This window comes from Primulina eburnea, chromosome 11 (assembly GCF_022965805.1).
Source record: "Primulina eburnea isolate SZY01 chromosome 11, ASM2296580v1, whole genome shotgun sequence".
NCBI classification, from domain to species: Eukaryota; Viridiplantae; Streptophyta; class Magnoliopsida; order Lamiales; family Gesneriaceae; genus Primulina; species Primulina eburnea.
Genome location: NC_133111.1, coordinates 29,346,607 through 29,364,219, shown reverse-complemented (window position 1 = coordinate 29,364,219; position 17,613 = coordinate 29,346,607). Strand labels below are relative to the sequence as shown.

At 36.8% G+C, this 17,613-nt stretch overlaps 2 protein-coding genes across 2 annotated transcripts; both read right to left on the bottom strand.

The window, feature by feature from the left end:
• Window positions 1–14,007: 14,007 nt before the first annotated feature.
• On the bottom strand, window positions 14,008–14,526 carry LOC140805504 (uncharacterized). Its single transcript, XM_073161772.1, has one exon. It carries the CDS (start codon window positions 14,524–14,526, stop codon window positions 14,008–14,010), a length of 519 nt encoding a protein of 172 aa, XP_073017873.1.
• A 1,010-nt stretch (window positions 14,527–15,536) lies between these two features.
• Window positions 15,537–16,576, bottom strand: LOC140805503 (uncharacterized mitochondrial protein AtMg00860-like). Its single transcript, XM_073161771.1, has 2 exons — window positions 16,441–16,576; window positions 15,537–16,000 (listed from the first exon to the last, which is right to left on the bottom strand). Exons 1-2 carry the CDS (start codon window positions 16,574–16,576, stop codon window positions 15,537–15,539), a joined length of 600 nt encoding a protein of 199 aa, XP_073017872.1.
• Between the last annotated feature and the right edge of the window lie 1,037 nt (window positions 16,577–17,613).

Genomic DNA, 17,613 nt, shown 5'->3' with positions numbered 1-17,613 from the left:
TTAATGATTTTAAACTTATTAAACCCAAAATTAATTCTCATATCCAATCTTACATTTCCATCAAAACTTAAAATCCTAAATTACATATTTTTGCACTTCTAAAGATCATCGCAGTCTTCAAATCATTATTCCTTTTATGTAATTCCCAAAAATTAACTCAACTAGTAATCTCGAATCATCAGTATTTTCTTAGAATATCTACATGTCCCAAAAACATTCAAAATCTTGATGTTTAACTCATGACCAAAAAAGTAGGACATCAGTACTAAAACTCAAAAATCAATATAGTCCAATCATTTTCCACGTTTCCTAAGGCACATTAACCAAATTCTTAAACATGTCTAATTCCACACAAGCCATCATGCATAGAAATCATATATTTTCTTATTCCATATCGTAACATGCATAAAAATTCTAAAGCATCTAATTTTTTGGCGTGAGAAAAATCATGCGAGCATCCAGGTTTATTCATAAAAATCATTTAATATGCAAACCTAACATAAATTCCATTTAACTTCAAAAATTGTTTAAACACGTAGCGTAATCGTATAAACCATGTAAACATGCAGGTGATAACATTTAAAACATTTAAACTTACAGATTTGAGGATTGACGACTGAGCTTCCAGGCACTGACGGTGGCACAACCCTTTAAAGGAACATTGCTCTGATACCAACTGAAACGTCCACTACTCGTTTTTCTTTAAAATGTAATAGAATATTTTTTTTAAACTTACTCTCAACCCTATACATATATAAATATAATTTTTCCAAGTTTTTAAAATAAATTTACCAACTAACTATTTAAAATCCAAAAGAACACAAATCCAAACCATAAAGTCGCAAAATGTCGACCAACCTAACTTTAACATTTTCAAAAGTAACTTGACTCTAATATCCTCTCAAAACTCTCAAAATCATCATAAGTCATAAATATCTTAAAATTAACTCAAATCATTTAGCGTAAAGCATAAACGTAAGCGCAGAAAAACTAGAGCTGGTCCTCGGGTTGTGTGAACCTTTAGTCCAGAAAGATCAACCATTAAGTCCCTCAACAACATCAATATCACGCTCACTTGTATCGATAACACCTAGTGAGTCTAACAACTCAGCAAACCATAATCTTGTTAACAAATAATACGTATACCATCACATGCAACGATGAAAATACTTTTACGTAATATAACATTTCATAAACAATGCATAAACATAAACATTTTTGTTGGAAACTGAATTTCGGAAGTTTAACAAACTCATAATTTAATAGATTGAAATAACTGATCAAGAAGATTGACAATAACTGATCGAATATACGCAAACTATCGGTTGCCTACAACTGAAGATTAATGCGAAGAAAATTGAAGGCAACTGAACCAGCTGACTAAACTACACAGACAACTGACTGATCAGTTGCTACAAACAGTTGTGAGCTTATCAGCTATAGCCTATCAGCTGATCTTTCAGCTGTACACGTCATCAGTGAAAAGGACGTATCTCAACCACAGACAAATTGTACAAAGAACAACAAGAACGCCGCATTTTAGAAATGCTACAGTGTACGACTGTCAGATGAAAGTTGACATGGCAAAAAACGGATATAAAGATTCAAATCACATTCATTGTTATCATTGGAAACGAATAAAAAGTAGAGAAGAGCAGATGAGAAGACATCGAACAATATCTATTAACTGAGTTGTTACTCTGCTGAAATCTTTGCAAGCTTTCTATTCATATTCTAAGGAATTCAAAGCTGACGCTTATCATATACACTCATAACATTCAAGGCAATACTTCGAGTTTATTAGCACAAATTGTTATTGTTGTAATACTCGATCTTGAAAAGATCAGTTGTGCTGAGTTATTTCAGTTGAGTTGAGTACTGTAAACTTGTTATGTGACTAAGAGTTTCAGTCTGACATTGTTAAGTCCAAGACTGAAGTGGGTCTGTACAACTCTTTGTATCGATCAAAGTCTTGTAGTGAATATCCTATCTTCGAGATAGAAGAGGTGACGTAGGAGTGATTGAAATCTACAAACATCCGTAAAATATTGTGTGTTTGTATTTCAGTTTTTATTATATCTATCAGTCAGTTTATTTCCGCACTATTACTTTTAACTGATTGATATCGACTGACAAGATTATCGAGTTTCAGTTTATCACTAAATTGACTCATCAATATTCTAAAAGGTTGTGAAAATCATCAATGTTTATTCAACCCCCCCTTCTAAACACTCTTTCACCTCCTAACCGATCCTATCAAGTGGTATCAGAGCAGTTGAATCTTGTTTCTAAATATTTCTATACAAACTGATTACCATGTCTTCATTCAAAAAAATTCCAATGTTCTCCAGAGAGGATTTTGATGATTGAAAAATCAGAATACAGGCTCATCTAGCTGCACAAGACGATGACATGTGGTACGTTATTACAGACGGACCCATGAAAATATTGAAAGCTAATACTGCTATTGCTATAACTGACGGTGTACCAAACCGTATTTAAAGCCAAGAGATGAGTGGACAGCTGAAGACAAGAGAAAAGCCAACTTGGATAACGTGGCTAAAGACATTCTGTACAAAACGCTGGCTAAATAACATGCACGACTATGATGAAAGAATCAGTGGAATAATCAATGAACTAAATGCACTTGGAAATGTGTATTCAAATAAAGAGGTAGCACTGAAAATAGTCAGAGGTCTTCCCAAAGAATGGGATGTCAAGACCATGGCAATGCAATAATCAAAAGACTTGAACAAGGTCGAACTTCATGATTTATTTGCAGATTTAAAAGCATACGAGTTTGAGTTGCAAACGATAGAAGGGGAACATTCTAAACCAGCTCCTACAACTGCCCTAACTGCTGTCAAACTAGAACCAAGTGGTTTAGTTGAAAGATCTGTTGATCAGTTAAGCAATGACGCAATGTCATTGTTTGTCAAAAAATTTGGATGATTTATGAGAAGAAATCAAGGAAATTTTCAAAGACAATATCAGAAAAATCACTCCAAAGAGGAACTTAATGCTTGCTACAACTATGGCAAAACTGGTCATTTCATTGCTGACTATCCCAAGCCAAAGAAGGACAGTCGAGGCTCAACTATAATGGGAAAGAAACCTTAGGAGCACAAGAGAAGATCTAAGGATGACAAGAAATCTTACAGAAAGAAGCATGAGGTGCTTCTAGCGGAGGAAAGAAAGTCCAAATTGGCAGAATCTGATAATGATGATTCAAAACTTGAGAGCTTGAGTCTCTCCAGAGATGATGATGAAGAGGTCAAGTGTCTGATGGCTGATGACACAGAACTGGAGTCAACCATTCAACATGTATTCGACTTTAGTTCAACTGATTTCGCACGAGATGAACTCATTTCTACACTTCATAACATGGTTAATGAGTATCACAAGCTTTCCTTATCTTTTGAGAAGGCCAGAGCCAAGCAAATTGATCTCAAAGATAATAAGACCGAAACTAATGAATCAATTGATCTGGTGAGTCTTAAACGAGAGATTGCTGAACTCAATACTGGAAGAAGCAAAAATCAATCAATGATTCAACAGTTGTTGCTTGAGAATCCAAAGCAAACTGAGCTTATTAAAGCATGGAATAAATCATCTTTTGCATTAGTTGAAGTACAAGATAAGAAAAAATCAGTTACTTATAAAACTGGTTTATGGTTCAGCAACCAAGATGAAACTTCCACCAGTGATGCTCAACCAAAATTGAACATATGAAAAGGGAAATATATTCACTTTTTAAAATCAGTTGTGGTACAAGAACAACCTGAGCATAGTAAACAAGTTGTACAGCCTATTGAAAATAAGAATAAGGCTAGAAGGTTTGGTATCGGTTATAGCCCAAAAATTTTCAGCTGACCCACAAAGTCAGTCACCAAAAAGGTTCAGAAATAAAAACCTGAACTATTCTTATGGCTACTCCAATTATTATAACAATAAGCTAGTTCAGAAAAGATATTGGCTGAACAACCAGTTGAACAAAGCTAAAGCTCACATTGCTTCATCTACACATTACACACCAAGCACACACAAGCCGAGAAACACCATTTTGAACACATCGACTGGAAATTCAGTGAGACTGATCCAAGTCTTGGTTCTTGAAGGACTAATCAGTTTAGGACCCAAGTAGATGAGGGTATCAAAATTATATATCATGTGTGATTGCAGGTGACAGGTACAAACAAAAAATCTATCTGTCATCTGGACAATGGATGCTCGCGACATATGGATATTTTTGGTCCTATACCAGCCATGAGCTTAGGGATAATGAAATACACCTTAGTAGTCGTTGATGATTATTCAAAATTTACTTGGGTTATTTTTATAAAATCCAAAGACCAAACTGATGCACAACTGATTAAGCTTTTCAAAAGAATATTAAATGAAAAATCAGTTCGGATTGATCGAATAAGGTCTGATTGAGGGACTGAATTCATCAATCAAAATCTTTCACAATTTTTATAGAATACTGGAATTAAGCATGAGCTTTCTGCAGTAAGAACTCCTCAGCAAAATGGTGTAGCTGAGAGAAGAAATCGGACCCTTAAAGAAGCTGCCAGAACAATGCTTGCTGACTCTGGTATTTTTCAAAGGTTTTTGATAAAAGCAGTAAACATTGCATGTTACACTCAGAACAGATCAATGATTAATAAGAATAATTTGAAAACATTGTATGAGATCTGGCATGGACGCAAAAGTGTGGTTTCTTATTTCAAAATATTCAGCTGCAGATGTTTTATTCTTGAAAATGGAAAAAATCATTTAAAAGATTTTGATGCTAAATTTTGCAGAGGGAATATTTCTTGGGTATTATTCAGTTAGTAAAGCTTACAAAGTTTTTAACAAATACACTTTCAATATAAAAGAGTCTATTCATTTTGTATTTGATGAATCTGTGCTAACTGATAAGCCAACTGATCCAGTTGAGCTAGTTGATCGCTTTACAGATATTAGTTGGAGAATGATAATGAAGAAGAGAATCACATTAATCGAAATATCCTTCAAACACCAGAACCAAAAGTGCTGGATCAATCAGCTGAACAAGAAATTGTTACAGATAATCAATTGGTGGAGCAAAATGATAATACTCAGTTACCAACTGATACAACACCAACTGAAACTAAAGAAAATATTCAGTTTCCCACTGAAGCAGTTTGCTGAGATGGATGCAACAAATGCTGAGTACAGATGGAAGAAATCACATCCACTAGAATTGGTGATAGGTAATCCATATGATTCGGTAAGAACTCAACTGGAACCTAGAAAAATGATGAAACACTTGATGATCCTAACTGGATAAATGCCATGCAAGAAGAGCTAAATCAGTTTACCCATAACAATAACTGGAACTTAGTTCCAAGACTAGTTTCTAGAACTATTATAGGTACAAAGTGGGTTTACAAAAACAAACTGAACGAAGATGGTTCAGTTGTGTGCAAGAAAGTAAGTTTTGTAGCACAAGGATATAGGCAAGAAGAAATGAATAGATTACGATGAAACTTATGCACAATTTGCAAGACTGGAAGCTATTAGAATGTTCCTTGACTATGCATAAGTCTACCAGATGGACGTGAAGAGTGCATTTCTGAATGGTCAGTTGCAGGAAGAAGTATATGTTGAACGACCACCAGGTTTTATCAATCACTCTCTTCCTGATCATGTTTATCATTTGAACAAAGCTTTATATGGTCTTAAACAAGCTCCAAGAGCTTGGGACGAATTCTTTCAAATTCCAAACTGATCATGATTTTACTGTTGGATCAGTTGATAAGACTCTGTTCAAATTTTCAAAGAATGATCACATTTTACTTGTGCAAATATATGTTGATGATAAATTTGTTTTGTCAACGAACCTCAAATTATGTGAGAAATTTTCCAAGTTAGTGCAGGAAAAATTCGAGATAAGTATGATGGGTGAACTGAAATTTTTTCTCGGGTGCAAGTGAAGCAACTGGAGGCTGGTAACTTTATCACTCAGACCAAATATATGAAGGAATTCCTTAAGAAATTTGGCATGGAAACATGTTCAGCTGCAAGTACTCCCATGAGTTGATCAATCAAACTAGACAATGATCAAGGGGGGATATTTGTTGAGACGACATTTTAAAGAGGTTAATAGGTTCATTATTGTACCTAACTGCTAGTCGTCCTGATATAGTATTTGATGTCTGTATGTGTGCTACATTTCAGGCAGATCCTAAGCAATCCCACTTTTCAGCTGCCAAACGCATTTTAAAATATCTTAAAGGCCCACAAAATGTGGGCCTATGGTATGCTAAGGACTCTTCTTTCAATTTTGTTGGATATTCAGATGCAGATTATGCAGGAGGTAAGCTAGATCGTAAAAGCACCAGTGGATCATGTCAGTTTCTATGAGACATATTGATTTCATGGTTCAGCAAGAACAAAACATCCATAACAACTTCCACAACTGAAGCAGAATATCTTGCTGCTGGAAGCTGCTGTGCCCAAATGCTCTGGATTTAGCAACAACTGAAAGACTATGGAGTCATTACAAAATAATCACCTATCTTTTTGATAATACAAGCACGATTGCAATAACATACAATCCAGTTCTTCACTCAATGACCAAGCATATCAATGCAAGGCATCACTTCATTAGAGATCATGCTCTGAAGAAAGCAATCAGACTAGAATACATACCAACTGAACAACAAGAAACATATATCTTCACAAAGCCATTACCCGAGACTAAGTTTTCTCACTTTCACAACATTCTTGGATTAATCGACTTGTCTTAATATAATTCGCTTTATTTTATTATCTTGTTGTTTATTCAGTTGTCACCAGTTAGTATGCAGAAAATAAAAAGGCAGTAAGAGTAAGACAACATTAAAACATAATAATAATTTTATTTATTTAAGGAAGAGCGTACATGGATGATTTCTTTTTTAACTTCGGACCTCCAGAAGGTCAACCACATGGTTAATCCTCCAGTAGAGGTCCTTAGGAAGTCCTCTGAGGAAGCGATCTTCCTCATAGTCCTCCGCTCCTTGAGGAGGAGCAGAAGGCAGACACATTCATCTATGAAGATGTCAACATTATCAGCGACGCGAAGGCGCCGTCGATACTTCTTCAGTGTTGCAACCCTTTTAGGGGTAGCAACCTCTCCTTCCTCGAAGGAGGTTTGGAGCTCCTAGATTTTCATTCAGAGCTTCAGTATCTTTTCAGTGTTGCAACCCTTTTAGGGGTAGCAACCTCTCCTTCCTCGAAAAGATACTGAAGCTTTGAATGAAAATCTAGGAGCTCCAAACCTCCTTCGAGGATGGAGAGGTTGCTACTCCTAAAAGGGTTGCAACACTGATTTTCAAAGATACTATCATTCATCGCAGCCTTCTTAGCAGCAACAACAGACTTCATGAACTCCTCCGCGAGGTCTGGCTGTGTGGAACTCCCTGCTTTGTCCATTTCTATTCACTTGTCATTTATCTGCTGATACTTGATGTCTAACTCTTTCAATCTTATTTATAGCTGAATGTGAGGCATATGAAGAGACGCAATCATTATTCTGGACGATTCATATTCTGAGAATAAGATTTCTTTTATTTTTATGCATAATTATTATAACCGTCATTTTATTCTACAGATTAAAATATGCATTTATTTAGGGGAAATGACGAATTTAAATGGTTAACTGATAAGACAATAGTCAGTTGATCTTCGACTGAACTGACTCGGTTTTCAACTGATAACTCAGCTACTGATCGAACTGAGCTTATCCAATAAGTTAACTGATTATTCGATATATATTCCAAATTAAGTGATGTTACCGATAATTACGCATTTAATTGATGTCTTTCAATGAATAATAATTTGAAACATGGTCCCTAGTAGTCCATTTAACCGTGGTCCCATGTAGTCCATTTAACTCTTACACACGCTTCCATCACACGAACACACGTTTTTACTGAACTGACGTGTCCAAAAAATTGAACAGTCACATACATAAGTACATCAACTCGCTTCATTTCAGTCCTTGTTTACGAGCATTTCAGTTTACAGAGCAAACCAAAACACAGAGATTTCTTTCTCGCAGATAACCAAACTATCAGAAATGGCAAATCAAGTACCAGCAAACATTCTGAACGCTATGGTGATCGATTTTGATTCAGTCCTGTCTGTCCAGGACGAGGAGAGCAAGAACGTCTTTCTAAAAGTGGAAGCTGCTGACTAAATATTTTTCTGGGATTATCTTGTCAAGATATTTATCCAAAAGAGATTCAGAATCTCTATGCCAATGGATTTATCTCTGTTGATGGCAACATCACTACTACTATCAACAATTAGCGGCTGATAATCGATGAAGAATCATTTAGCAACCTTTTTCAGCTTCCTACTGATGGGTTAGAAAATATATCTGAGGTGAAAACTTCTGATGTTGAGGAGATTTAGACTCAACTATATGCTGACGGACGGAAAATAAAGGTTTCCGATCCCAAGAAATATTTGAAGCCAAAAATCTAGTTATTAGGCTGATATCGTGGCAAAAAGAGCTACTTGCAAAAGCAGGATCCTTTCCTGCTCTTACCCTGGAGAAATTTCAAGTCATGACTGCTATCATGGCTGGAAAAATACTCCAATGGAAATGTATCATCTTCATCCTTCTGAAGAACATGTTTCGGTCTTAAAAAAAATCGAAGGGATTTGCAGTGCAGCTCAGCTATTTGCTGAAAAGCAAGGGTTTGGTGTGTGACTCCTCTGAGAGGTTTTCCAAATTCAAGATTTTTCAATGCCAAGAGTGTTTAGCTGCCGAAGCTCAAGCTGGATATCTCACCTGAGCAATTAATTAAAGTGAAAAAGTATATTGGGACGCAGGAGGCTCCCAAATCAGTTATGAAAGCCAAGAAGATAGTTCAGAAGAAGACAATCAAATGCAAGCTGATTGTCAATGAAACTGATTCAGAGAAGACTCCTTCTCCCAAAATCTCCAAGAAGCCAAGAACGCTCTAAACCAACCCAACAGCTGTTCTGAGCACCATCCCAACTGAAAGACTGATGCAATCTGGAGTTGAACAGCCAATTGAGGCTACTCCTTTGAGAGCTATACCAGTTGAATCTTCAACTGAGGTTTAGTTACCTCCTATTGCTGCTCAACAAAAGAATACTATCACCGAATCTGGTGATAAGCATAAACTTGCTGGAGTTAAAGCTCCACTAATCACTATATCTGGCCAAACTACTCGACCATTTTCCAGACCCAAAGGGATAGTGATTAAAGAAAGGATTGATGCAACTGCATCAGAGTTGAGTATTCGTCATGCTCTAACTGACTCAAAGGGAAATGGCAAGATGATTGAAGAGCCCAGACCCACAAATGCGATTCAAACTCGTATTGACCTAATTTGGAAAGAGGTCGATGAGTTTTCCGAGAATAAGCTCAAGGCTTATGATGAATGTGTCAGATTTAGGACTGAAGTGTTTGCCAAGAAACTACAGAAGTAGTCAGTTTTGAAGATATTTATTGGCCTGGAACTATAGTCTTGAAAATGGTCAAAGCGGCCTCATTGTTCAAGCTTTGCAGAGGAAAAAGTACTTCTTTGATCAAGTACCACTACAAGAAAAAACCAAAACAACAATGCACATACGACAACGGGTTTTACTAAAACCGTTGTCGTATGCTTTTTAACAAATATTTTAGTTAAAACCGTTGTTGTATATGTGTTTTTTAAGCAAAAAACAATGGTTTTAAAAAATCATTGTCTTTCGGGGGTAAAAGACAATGGTTTTATAATAAACGTCGTCTTTTGCGGGTCCAAGACAACGGTTTTTAGGGTCAATGACAGCGGTTCTATAAAACCGTTGTCTTTGAGCATTTTTTAGGGTCAAAGACAACGGTTCTATGAACCGTTGTCGATTAGCATGTTTTTTGGACAAATAACAATGGTTTGGAGAAACTGTTTCCATACCGTCGCTAATTTTAGCGATAGATTCAGCAAACTCGTCACAAATTTAAAAATAGCGACGGTTTTACTTAAAACCTTCACTAATAGCGACAGTTTTGAATAAAACTGTCGCATGTTTTAAATTAACGACGGTTTTTCTGAAATCGTCGCTACTTTTAGCGACGGTTTCAGCAAAACCGTCGCTATATGTGGCGATGGTTGTAAACAAAACTGCCACAAATTTAAAATATGCGACGGTTTTGCAATTACCATTGCTATTAGCGACAGTTTAAGCAAAAACCGTCACAAATTGTCTATGAATTTCCGCACGTTCCGTCCATTTTCCGCCACACCACTCCACAACACTTAAAATTTTTCTCTTTTACACGATTTTAGTTTCGATTTAGGGTAAATTTTTTCGATTTAATTTTTGATAAATTTTTAAGTGTTAGTTAAGTTCATGAATATTGTTATCATAGTCAAATTGTAAGTTTTTTAGATTTGTTAAATTATTAAAAGTAAATTTTTTATTTTAATGAAAATATTTGCGAAAGAAATCATGAAAAAAGGTCGCTAAAATTAGTGACGGACTTTATGGCAAACCGTCACTAATTTTAGCGACGGTTTTGTGTAAATCCGTCGCTAATTTTATTTGCGATGTTTTTTTAAAAACCATCGCAAATTGGAGCTACAATAACGGTGAAAAAACCTTTGTCTTTGATCGAACCCTTTAACCATAAGGGCTTTAACAACGTTTTTTTTGGACATACGACAATGGTGTATCACCGTTGTCGTATGTCTTTTTTCTTGTTGTGTACGTGAAAAGAAGTTAAGGCAAATGATTGTTCAGCTACGCCAAAATTTTGATCCCACTAGTCCAACTGCCTTTAATGAAAATTAAAGCAGTTCATGATCAACTAGACGCGGATCTTATCACACTGCAGATGGAGATTAAGCATTGGGAACTGGATCAAGAATTGACTATTCCAGCAGACTCCCACAATATCTCATCAGAAGAACAAGCTGAACAATCAGTTCAACAACAAGAGCCATCCAAGGAAGCAGTTGCTGAATCTTCTGAGCAAGTAACTTCTTCTTCTTCAAAGGATGCGCAACCGTCAAATCTGCTCATCCATCCTCAACTGCAGAACTTCAACTTTATACTGATGCTAAATTATCTTTGGCAAACATCGACGAAGTTATTAAATCAGTTGCCATTGATATTCAGCTGAGTACTACAACAACAATTGAAGAACTCTTTACAACTGAAGAACTAGCCGAACATGCCATCATTAAAACAGCTGAAGAACCAGCTTAGTCGACTGCCATGACTGAACATGCAGTTTTTACAAATACTGAAAAGGTGCCCACTGAAGAGCCAACAACATTTTCAGTTGTTCAACCAACTGAAGAATCAGTCTTTGTCTTAGCTGATCAACAGACTGAAGAGCCTTCAAGCACAACTAGTGATCCAAATCTATCTTCTCCTTCACAGCTTCAGCCAGAAGCCTTATCAGATGATGTTCCAAAAATGGTTAGTGCTGAAATTGAAATAAACTGACATGGCCTTGGTGGTCTTTAATTAAGAAAACATGCAGCAAGAACCAGAAACCTCTGGAGCCATTTCCTCTGGCACAACAATGGCAACTGAATCTATGTTCGATGAAATTCAAGCCATTCAGTCTGACCTTGTCAGCATGATGACTTCCATTTCTGACATCAATTCAACCCAATTGCTACATATTTGAAAATCGACTCTACAAAGGAGTTCATTATGGGAAAACTACAGCAGATAACAAAGGATGTTACTTCTCTATTTCTTCAAATAGATGATCTTAAAAAAGATAGAGCATCAACTGAAGCACACTCCCAAACTCAAGCCTTGTTTTCAAGAAGACTTGATTTTTTGGCAAACACTGTCTCAAAAAGAATGGATTTGAATCAAGAAATCCCGATGAATGTTGTATCAAACAATTCCTCGGATGTTCAAATATTATCCAAGAAGGTTGATGCGTTTGACAAAAAGGGAAGATCAACAGAAGAAGAGACCCAGTCAACCAACTGATCAACAATCAGCTAAGAAATAAAAGATCAATTAGAGGTTGAAGTATTTGGCAGAAATTTTGAAGATTATTTTAGTCAGTTAGAAAATTCTTTTATTCCTCCATTATTTGTACGAATCTATACATTAAAAGAGTTGTCGAAAGTTATTTTATCTACAAGGAGTTCAGTTGATCAGTTCATATTGTCACGCCCCGAGTCCGAAGCGTAGTTACATCCGGCATTGTTTAACATTTACTTGAAAAACAATTAAGCCTCGTATCGAAATGCCAAAACCAGTCTTTTTCATAAAATAATATTTTCTTTGCAATGACAATGTAATGAAATTACATCCAAGTTTTATTAGCGGAAATAAAAATAAAATTCTTGAATCTTGACCTCGATCCTTGATTCACCATCCCCATAAAGAATCTTGCTCTTCCTGATTCAGTTGATACTCGTTTGTATCTGAAATTTGTAAGGGGTGAGTGTTTTGGAAAACACTCAGCAAGTGGAGAGTCGATCAATTTTCAATGATACATATAGAGAACTTAGTTTCCTTAAAACATTTCTTTAACAACTTTCAAAACTTATTACCCTTATCGTAACAGAAATGAAGCGAATATGAGACAGAAGTTAACAGATGATTCAGATTAATTCAGAAGCAATTCAGATCATTTCAAAACAATTCACAGATAGACATAACATTGTTACTCATCTCAATTCCATGGTCAAATTGTCCCCCATATGTTAGTCCTCTAAGGGGTGAGGCCAGAACACGGTTTTATACCCACCGATGGGGGCCAGACAGAACATGGCTTTATGCCCACCCATGGGGGCCAGACAGAATCACAATTCTCGTCCCATTTCAATTTTTAATCGTAACAATGTAATACAAAATTCAGATTTTATCAGACATAACATATCACAAGTTTCAGATATCATACGGATTCAGCGGAATCAAAGAATTTCGAAGCATAGAAGAAACATATAATCGATCGAAATTTAAAATAAACATACTAACATTTTCGAAAATAAGGACACACATACATGCATGTCATATTATGTATATGAAAGTTTAAAAATATTAAAGAATATACGTAACAAAAACCCACTTACTGATATTTGTACGGGGTTTCTTTCGAAAGTTTGAGCAGCACTTCGTCATGACTTTAACAACTGCGATCTGCAATCGAGCAGCACTTTGATTATTCCTTTGGCAGAATGAAACACGAACTTAGCAGCACTTCTACACGAATTTTTGATCGCCTGCACTACAAGAATTTCCCTCCCCTTTGCTCTCCTTTGGCCGAAACTTGAGGGTAGTTTTTTGTGTGATTTTGCATGCATGTGAGACTCATATTTATAGAAGAAATTTGCCTTCTCCCCTTCACAATATCTGTCCCTTGGAGCCCAAGAATGTGATTAATTGTAGCCATTATGGTGGTCAAAGAAATGCCAAGCACCAAGAGTCATTTCCTGCATCATTAATGTGTCCTGGTCTCTCAGCTCCTCCCTTAGCTCCTTCATGGATTTACTCAAAGGTCATCTCTTGCATATTAAGTTTGTCCTATCCTTTAGCTCTTCCCTTAGCTTCTTCCTTGGTTATCTCAAATGTGGCTTCTTGCATAATAAGTTTTTCCAATTTCTTGGCTCATCTTTCAGCTCCCTTTTTTGTCTTGTTAGGACAATCTTGGTTGAGCTGTTTTGAGCTGAAGGATCGAGTCCTTGAGCTGGGGATTTACTCCTCCAATGCAATACTTCGATGGATGCGATTACTTCAGCTTGGCTTCTTATTAAGTTAATATCTGAGCTTTGAAACTACCTCCTCAAGTTATATTAGCTGAAAATATGATTTGCTTCGGATCGAATTTTCTGGGTTCTCACATCCCTCCCTCCTTATTGAAAGTTTCGTCCTCGAAACTTGGATCAGCTCGAGCTTTTGAATAAATGAGGTATTGATAACGCATTTTCTCTTCGAGTTCCCAAGTAGCCTCCCTTTCGGTATGATTTGACCACTGCACTTTGACATATGGGATTGTCCGGTGCCTCAACACTTAATCTTTGTGTCCACTATTCTGATAGGGACTTCTTCGTATTTGAGTTCTTCATTGAGATTTCCTTCAATCATCAGTGGTGCAACCTTGAGTACATGACTCGGGTCTGGGACATATTTCCACAGCTGTGAGATGTGGAAAACATTGTGAATTCTGGACATATCTGGCGGCAAAGCTAGATGATAGGCTAACGTTCCCACCTTCTCCAATATCTCGAACAGTCCCACATATCTCGGGTTTAAATTTCCGGATTTACTGAACCGAACCACTCCCTTCATAGGAGAGACCTTGATATAATCTTTTTCAGCGTTCTCCAATTCCAACGGTCTTCTCTTCAAGTCGGCCCAACTCTTTTGTCTATCTTGGGCTGCCTTGAGTCTTTCCTTGATTATGACTACTTTGTCAACAGTTAATTGAACAAGCTCTGGTGCGGTAACAGCTTTTTCTCCGACTTCATCCCAATATAGAGGCGACCTACACTTTCGGACATAGAAAGCCTCATACGGAGCCATCTCAATACTACTGTGATAGCTCTTCTTATAGACGAATTCTATCAGGGGTAACTGTTCACTCCAGTTTCCAGGAAAATACAGAGCACATGTCCTCGAGGGTCTGAATCATTCTCTCGGGTTGACCATAGGTTTGTGGATGATAGGTCGTGCTGAGAGTGACCTTAGTTCCTATAGCCTTTTGAAAACTTTTCCAAAATCTTGATACAAATCTTGGATCTCTGTCAGACAGTGTACTTACTGGGACTCCGTGTAATCTCACTATGTTGTCCATATATAAGGTAGCTAGCTTATCCAAGTTGTAATTCATCCGCACTGGTAAGAAATGTGCAGATTTGGTCAGTCTGTCGATGATTACCCAAATTCCATCGTGACCTTGCCTTGACCTTGGTAGTCCTACTACAAAAACCATGGAGATATTATCCCAATTCCATTTTGGTATTTCCAATGGCTGTAAAATTCCTCCAGGTCGTTGGTGTTCTGCCTTGACTTGTTGACAGGTTAAGCACTTGGAAACAAAGACAGCCACGTCTTTCTTCATTCCGTTCCACCAGTAATTGTTTTTCAGGTCTCTGTACATTTTGGTGTTTCTTGGATGCACTTAAATCTCGATTTGTGTCCCTCGGCCATTACTTCTTCTCGAATCCCATCGATATCGTGTACAAACAACTGTTCTTTCATCCAAAGGATACCATTCTCATCAATTTGAAATTCTGGAACTTTTCCTTCTTGGATCTGTTCTTTAATTTTAAGGATGGAGGTCTCTTGGTTCTGCTTTAGTTTGATGGTTTCCCGAAGTCCTGTTGCGTTGATAGTGAAGATAAGCTTACTTTTCCAAAATTTCTTCGGCTCAATGCATCGTCCACATTATTCGCCTTACCCGGATGATAATTGATTACCAAATCATAATCTTTTAGAAGTTCCATCCACCTTCTTTTCCTCATGTTTAATTCTTTTTGGGTGAAAATGTACTTGAGGCTCTGGTGATCAGTAAATACTTCACATTTCACTCCCTAAAGGTAGTGCCTCCAGATTTTGAGCGCAAACACAAATGCATCTAACTCCAGGTCATGAGTGGGGTAATTCTGCTCATACGGTTTTAACTGTCGTGAAGCATAAGCAATTACCTGACCTTCTTGCATAAGTACACACCCCAACCCTCCCTTTGAAGCGTCACTGTACACTATGAAGTTCTTGCCGTCTTCAGGAAGGATTAATACTGGTGTAGTTGCGAGTTTTGTCTTCAGGGTTTCAAAACTCTTCTCACATGCTTCATTCCAAACAAATTTCGAATTTTTCTGAATAAGTTTGGTGAGTGGAATAGCTATCGAAGAAAATCCTTCCACAAATTTTTTATAGTAGCCAGCTAATCCCAGAAAACTTCTTACTTCGGTTACTGTTTTCGGTTGAGGCCAATCCTTGATTGCCTCTACTTTCTTAGGGTCTACTGACAACCCTAATTCAGAAATTATATGACCTAGGAACACCACACTTTTAACCAAAATTCACACTTCTTGAATTTGGCATATAGTTCATTTTTTGTCAGTGTTTGCAACGGGAGACGCAAATGTACTCTGTGTTCTTCCTCACTTGGTGAGTATACCAAGATATCATCTATAAAAACAACCACAAACTTGTCGAGATATGGTTTGAACACTCGATTCATAAGGTCCATAAATGCTGCAGGAGCATTTGTTAGACCAAAAGGCATTACTGTAAATTCGTAATGTCTATATATTGTCCTAAAAGCAATTTTAGGGATATCCTCAGTTTTGACTTTCAGCTGATGATAAACAGATCTTAGATCAAGTTTTGAGAGAACTTTGGCTCCTTTTAGTTGATAAAAAAGGTCGTCAAGTCTCGGGAGTGGGTACTTGTTTTTTATGGTGATCTTTTTAAACTCCCGGTAGTCAATACATAGCCTCATGCTTCCGTCCTTTTTCTTTACGAATAGCACTGGGGCTCCCCACAGAGATGCACTGGGGCGAACCTGCTTCTTGTCCAGTAATTCTTGAAGTTGCTCCTTTAACTCCTTTAATTCAGATGGAGGCATTCGGTGAAAGGGATCGATTTTAGGTGCCCGAATTCGCAACGGAAGCAACAAAATTTTCGATTTTTACAAGAAAAATTCGAGCACCTCTTGTACTAGCATGTAACATATACAAAACACCTTTGTCATACATAGGGTGTTAAGAAATTATACCTATCAACCTCTTGAGGTTGATGATGGCTCCAACCAAGTTGTAAACAACTTGGCTCTTCAAAGGATGACAATCTACAAGCTTCACCTTGTTCTTGAATCTTTCCTTCAAAATTAGGTCCACCACCAACAAGCTAGAACCACTCTAATTTTGCACTAGAAAAATTTGAGCATTTTTCATTGAGAAGTGTATGCTTTCCTCAACAATTGAAGAAGCAAAAATTGGAGAGAAAATGCCATGAAAATTTCGGCCAACTTGTGGAGAGGAGAGAGGGATGTGAGTTTTCTTGGTTGTGGAAAAAGTAGAATCAAGCATGTTAGACACAAGCCTTGTTATTTGAAAAAGTTTCCTCCCAACTCTTCACCTCCCTTGCATTCTTTTTTTGAGTGGGCTTGTAACATTTACAAAGCCCATGGACTTTTTTTAAATGTCTCAAACACATTTGAGTCCATTTTAAAACTTTACTTGATTTTACTCAAGCCCACTAATTTAATAATTATTTCTAATTGGGCTCTACAAGGCCCAATGTTATTTAATTAATCCAACACTTGAATTAATTTAATTATTTGGACTCTACTAGGTCCACTAGTGTTTAATTAATTCAACTTGAATTAATTTAATTTAGTCCATAATAATGTATATGAAAATCACAATTTTCAAATACATTACTCGTTTGGCCAACTTTTAATTTAGGAACACTTCTTCAAATTAAAAGTTACATTCTCGTTATAGAAGTCATACTTCTATTTTTTATTTACGCTTATAAACTCCTTTATAAGCTGTTCAACACATTGAATTATTTTACTTCTCAATGGGATCTAGATAGTTAGCACTTGTGTGACCCTCAATGGTTCATTGATACAACTAGCCATGAGTTCACATCTCCATG

Bases quoted from the DNA above. Each gene is read 5' to 3' on its own strand.
- LOC140805504 (XM_073161772.1), bottom strand. From the start codon at position 14,526: ATGGCTCCGTATGAGGCTTTCTATGTCCGAAAGTGTAGGTCGCCTCTA.
- LOC140805503 (XM_073161771.1), bottom strand. From the start codon at position 16,576: ATGCCTCCATCTGAATTAAAGGAGTTAAAGGAGCAACTTCAAGAATTA. The intron at 16,001-16,440 runs GTATTGACTACC...TGGTGTTCCTAG, and splicing joins GGACGGAAGCATGAGGCTAT to GTCATATAATTTCTGAATTA.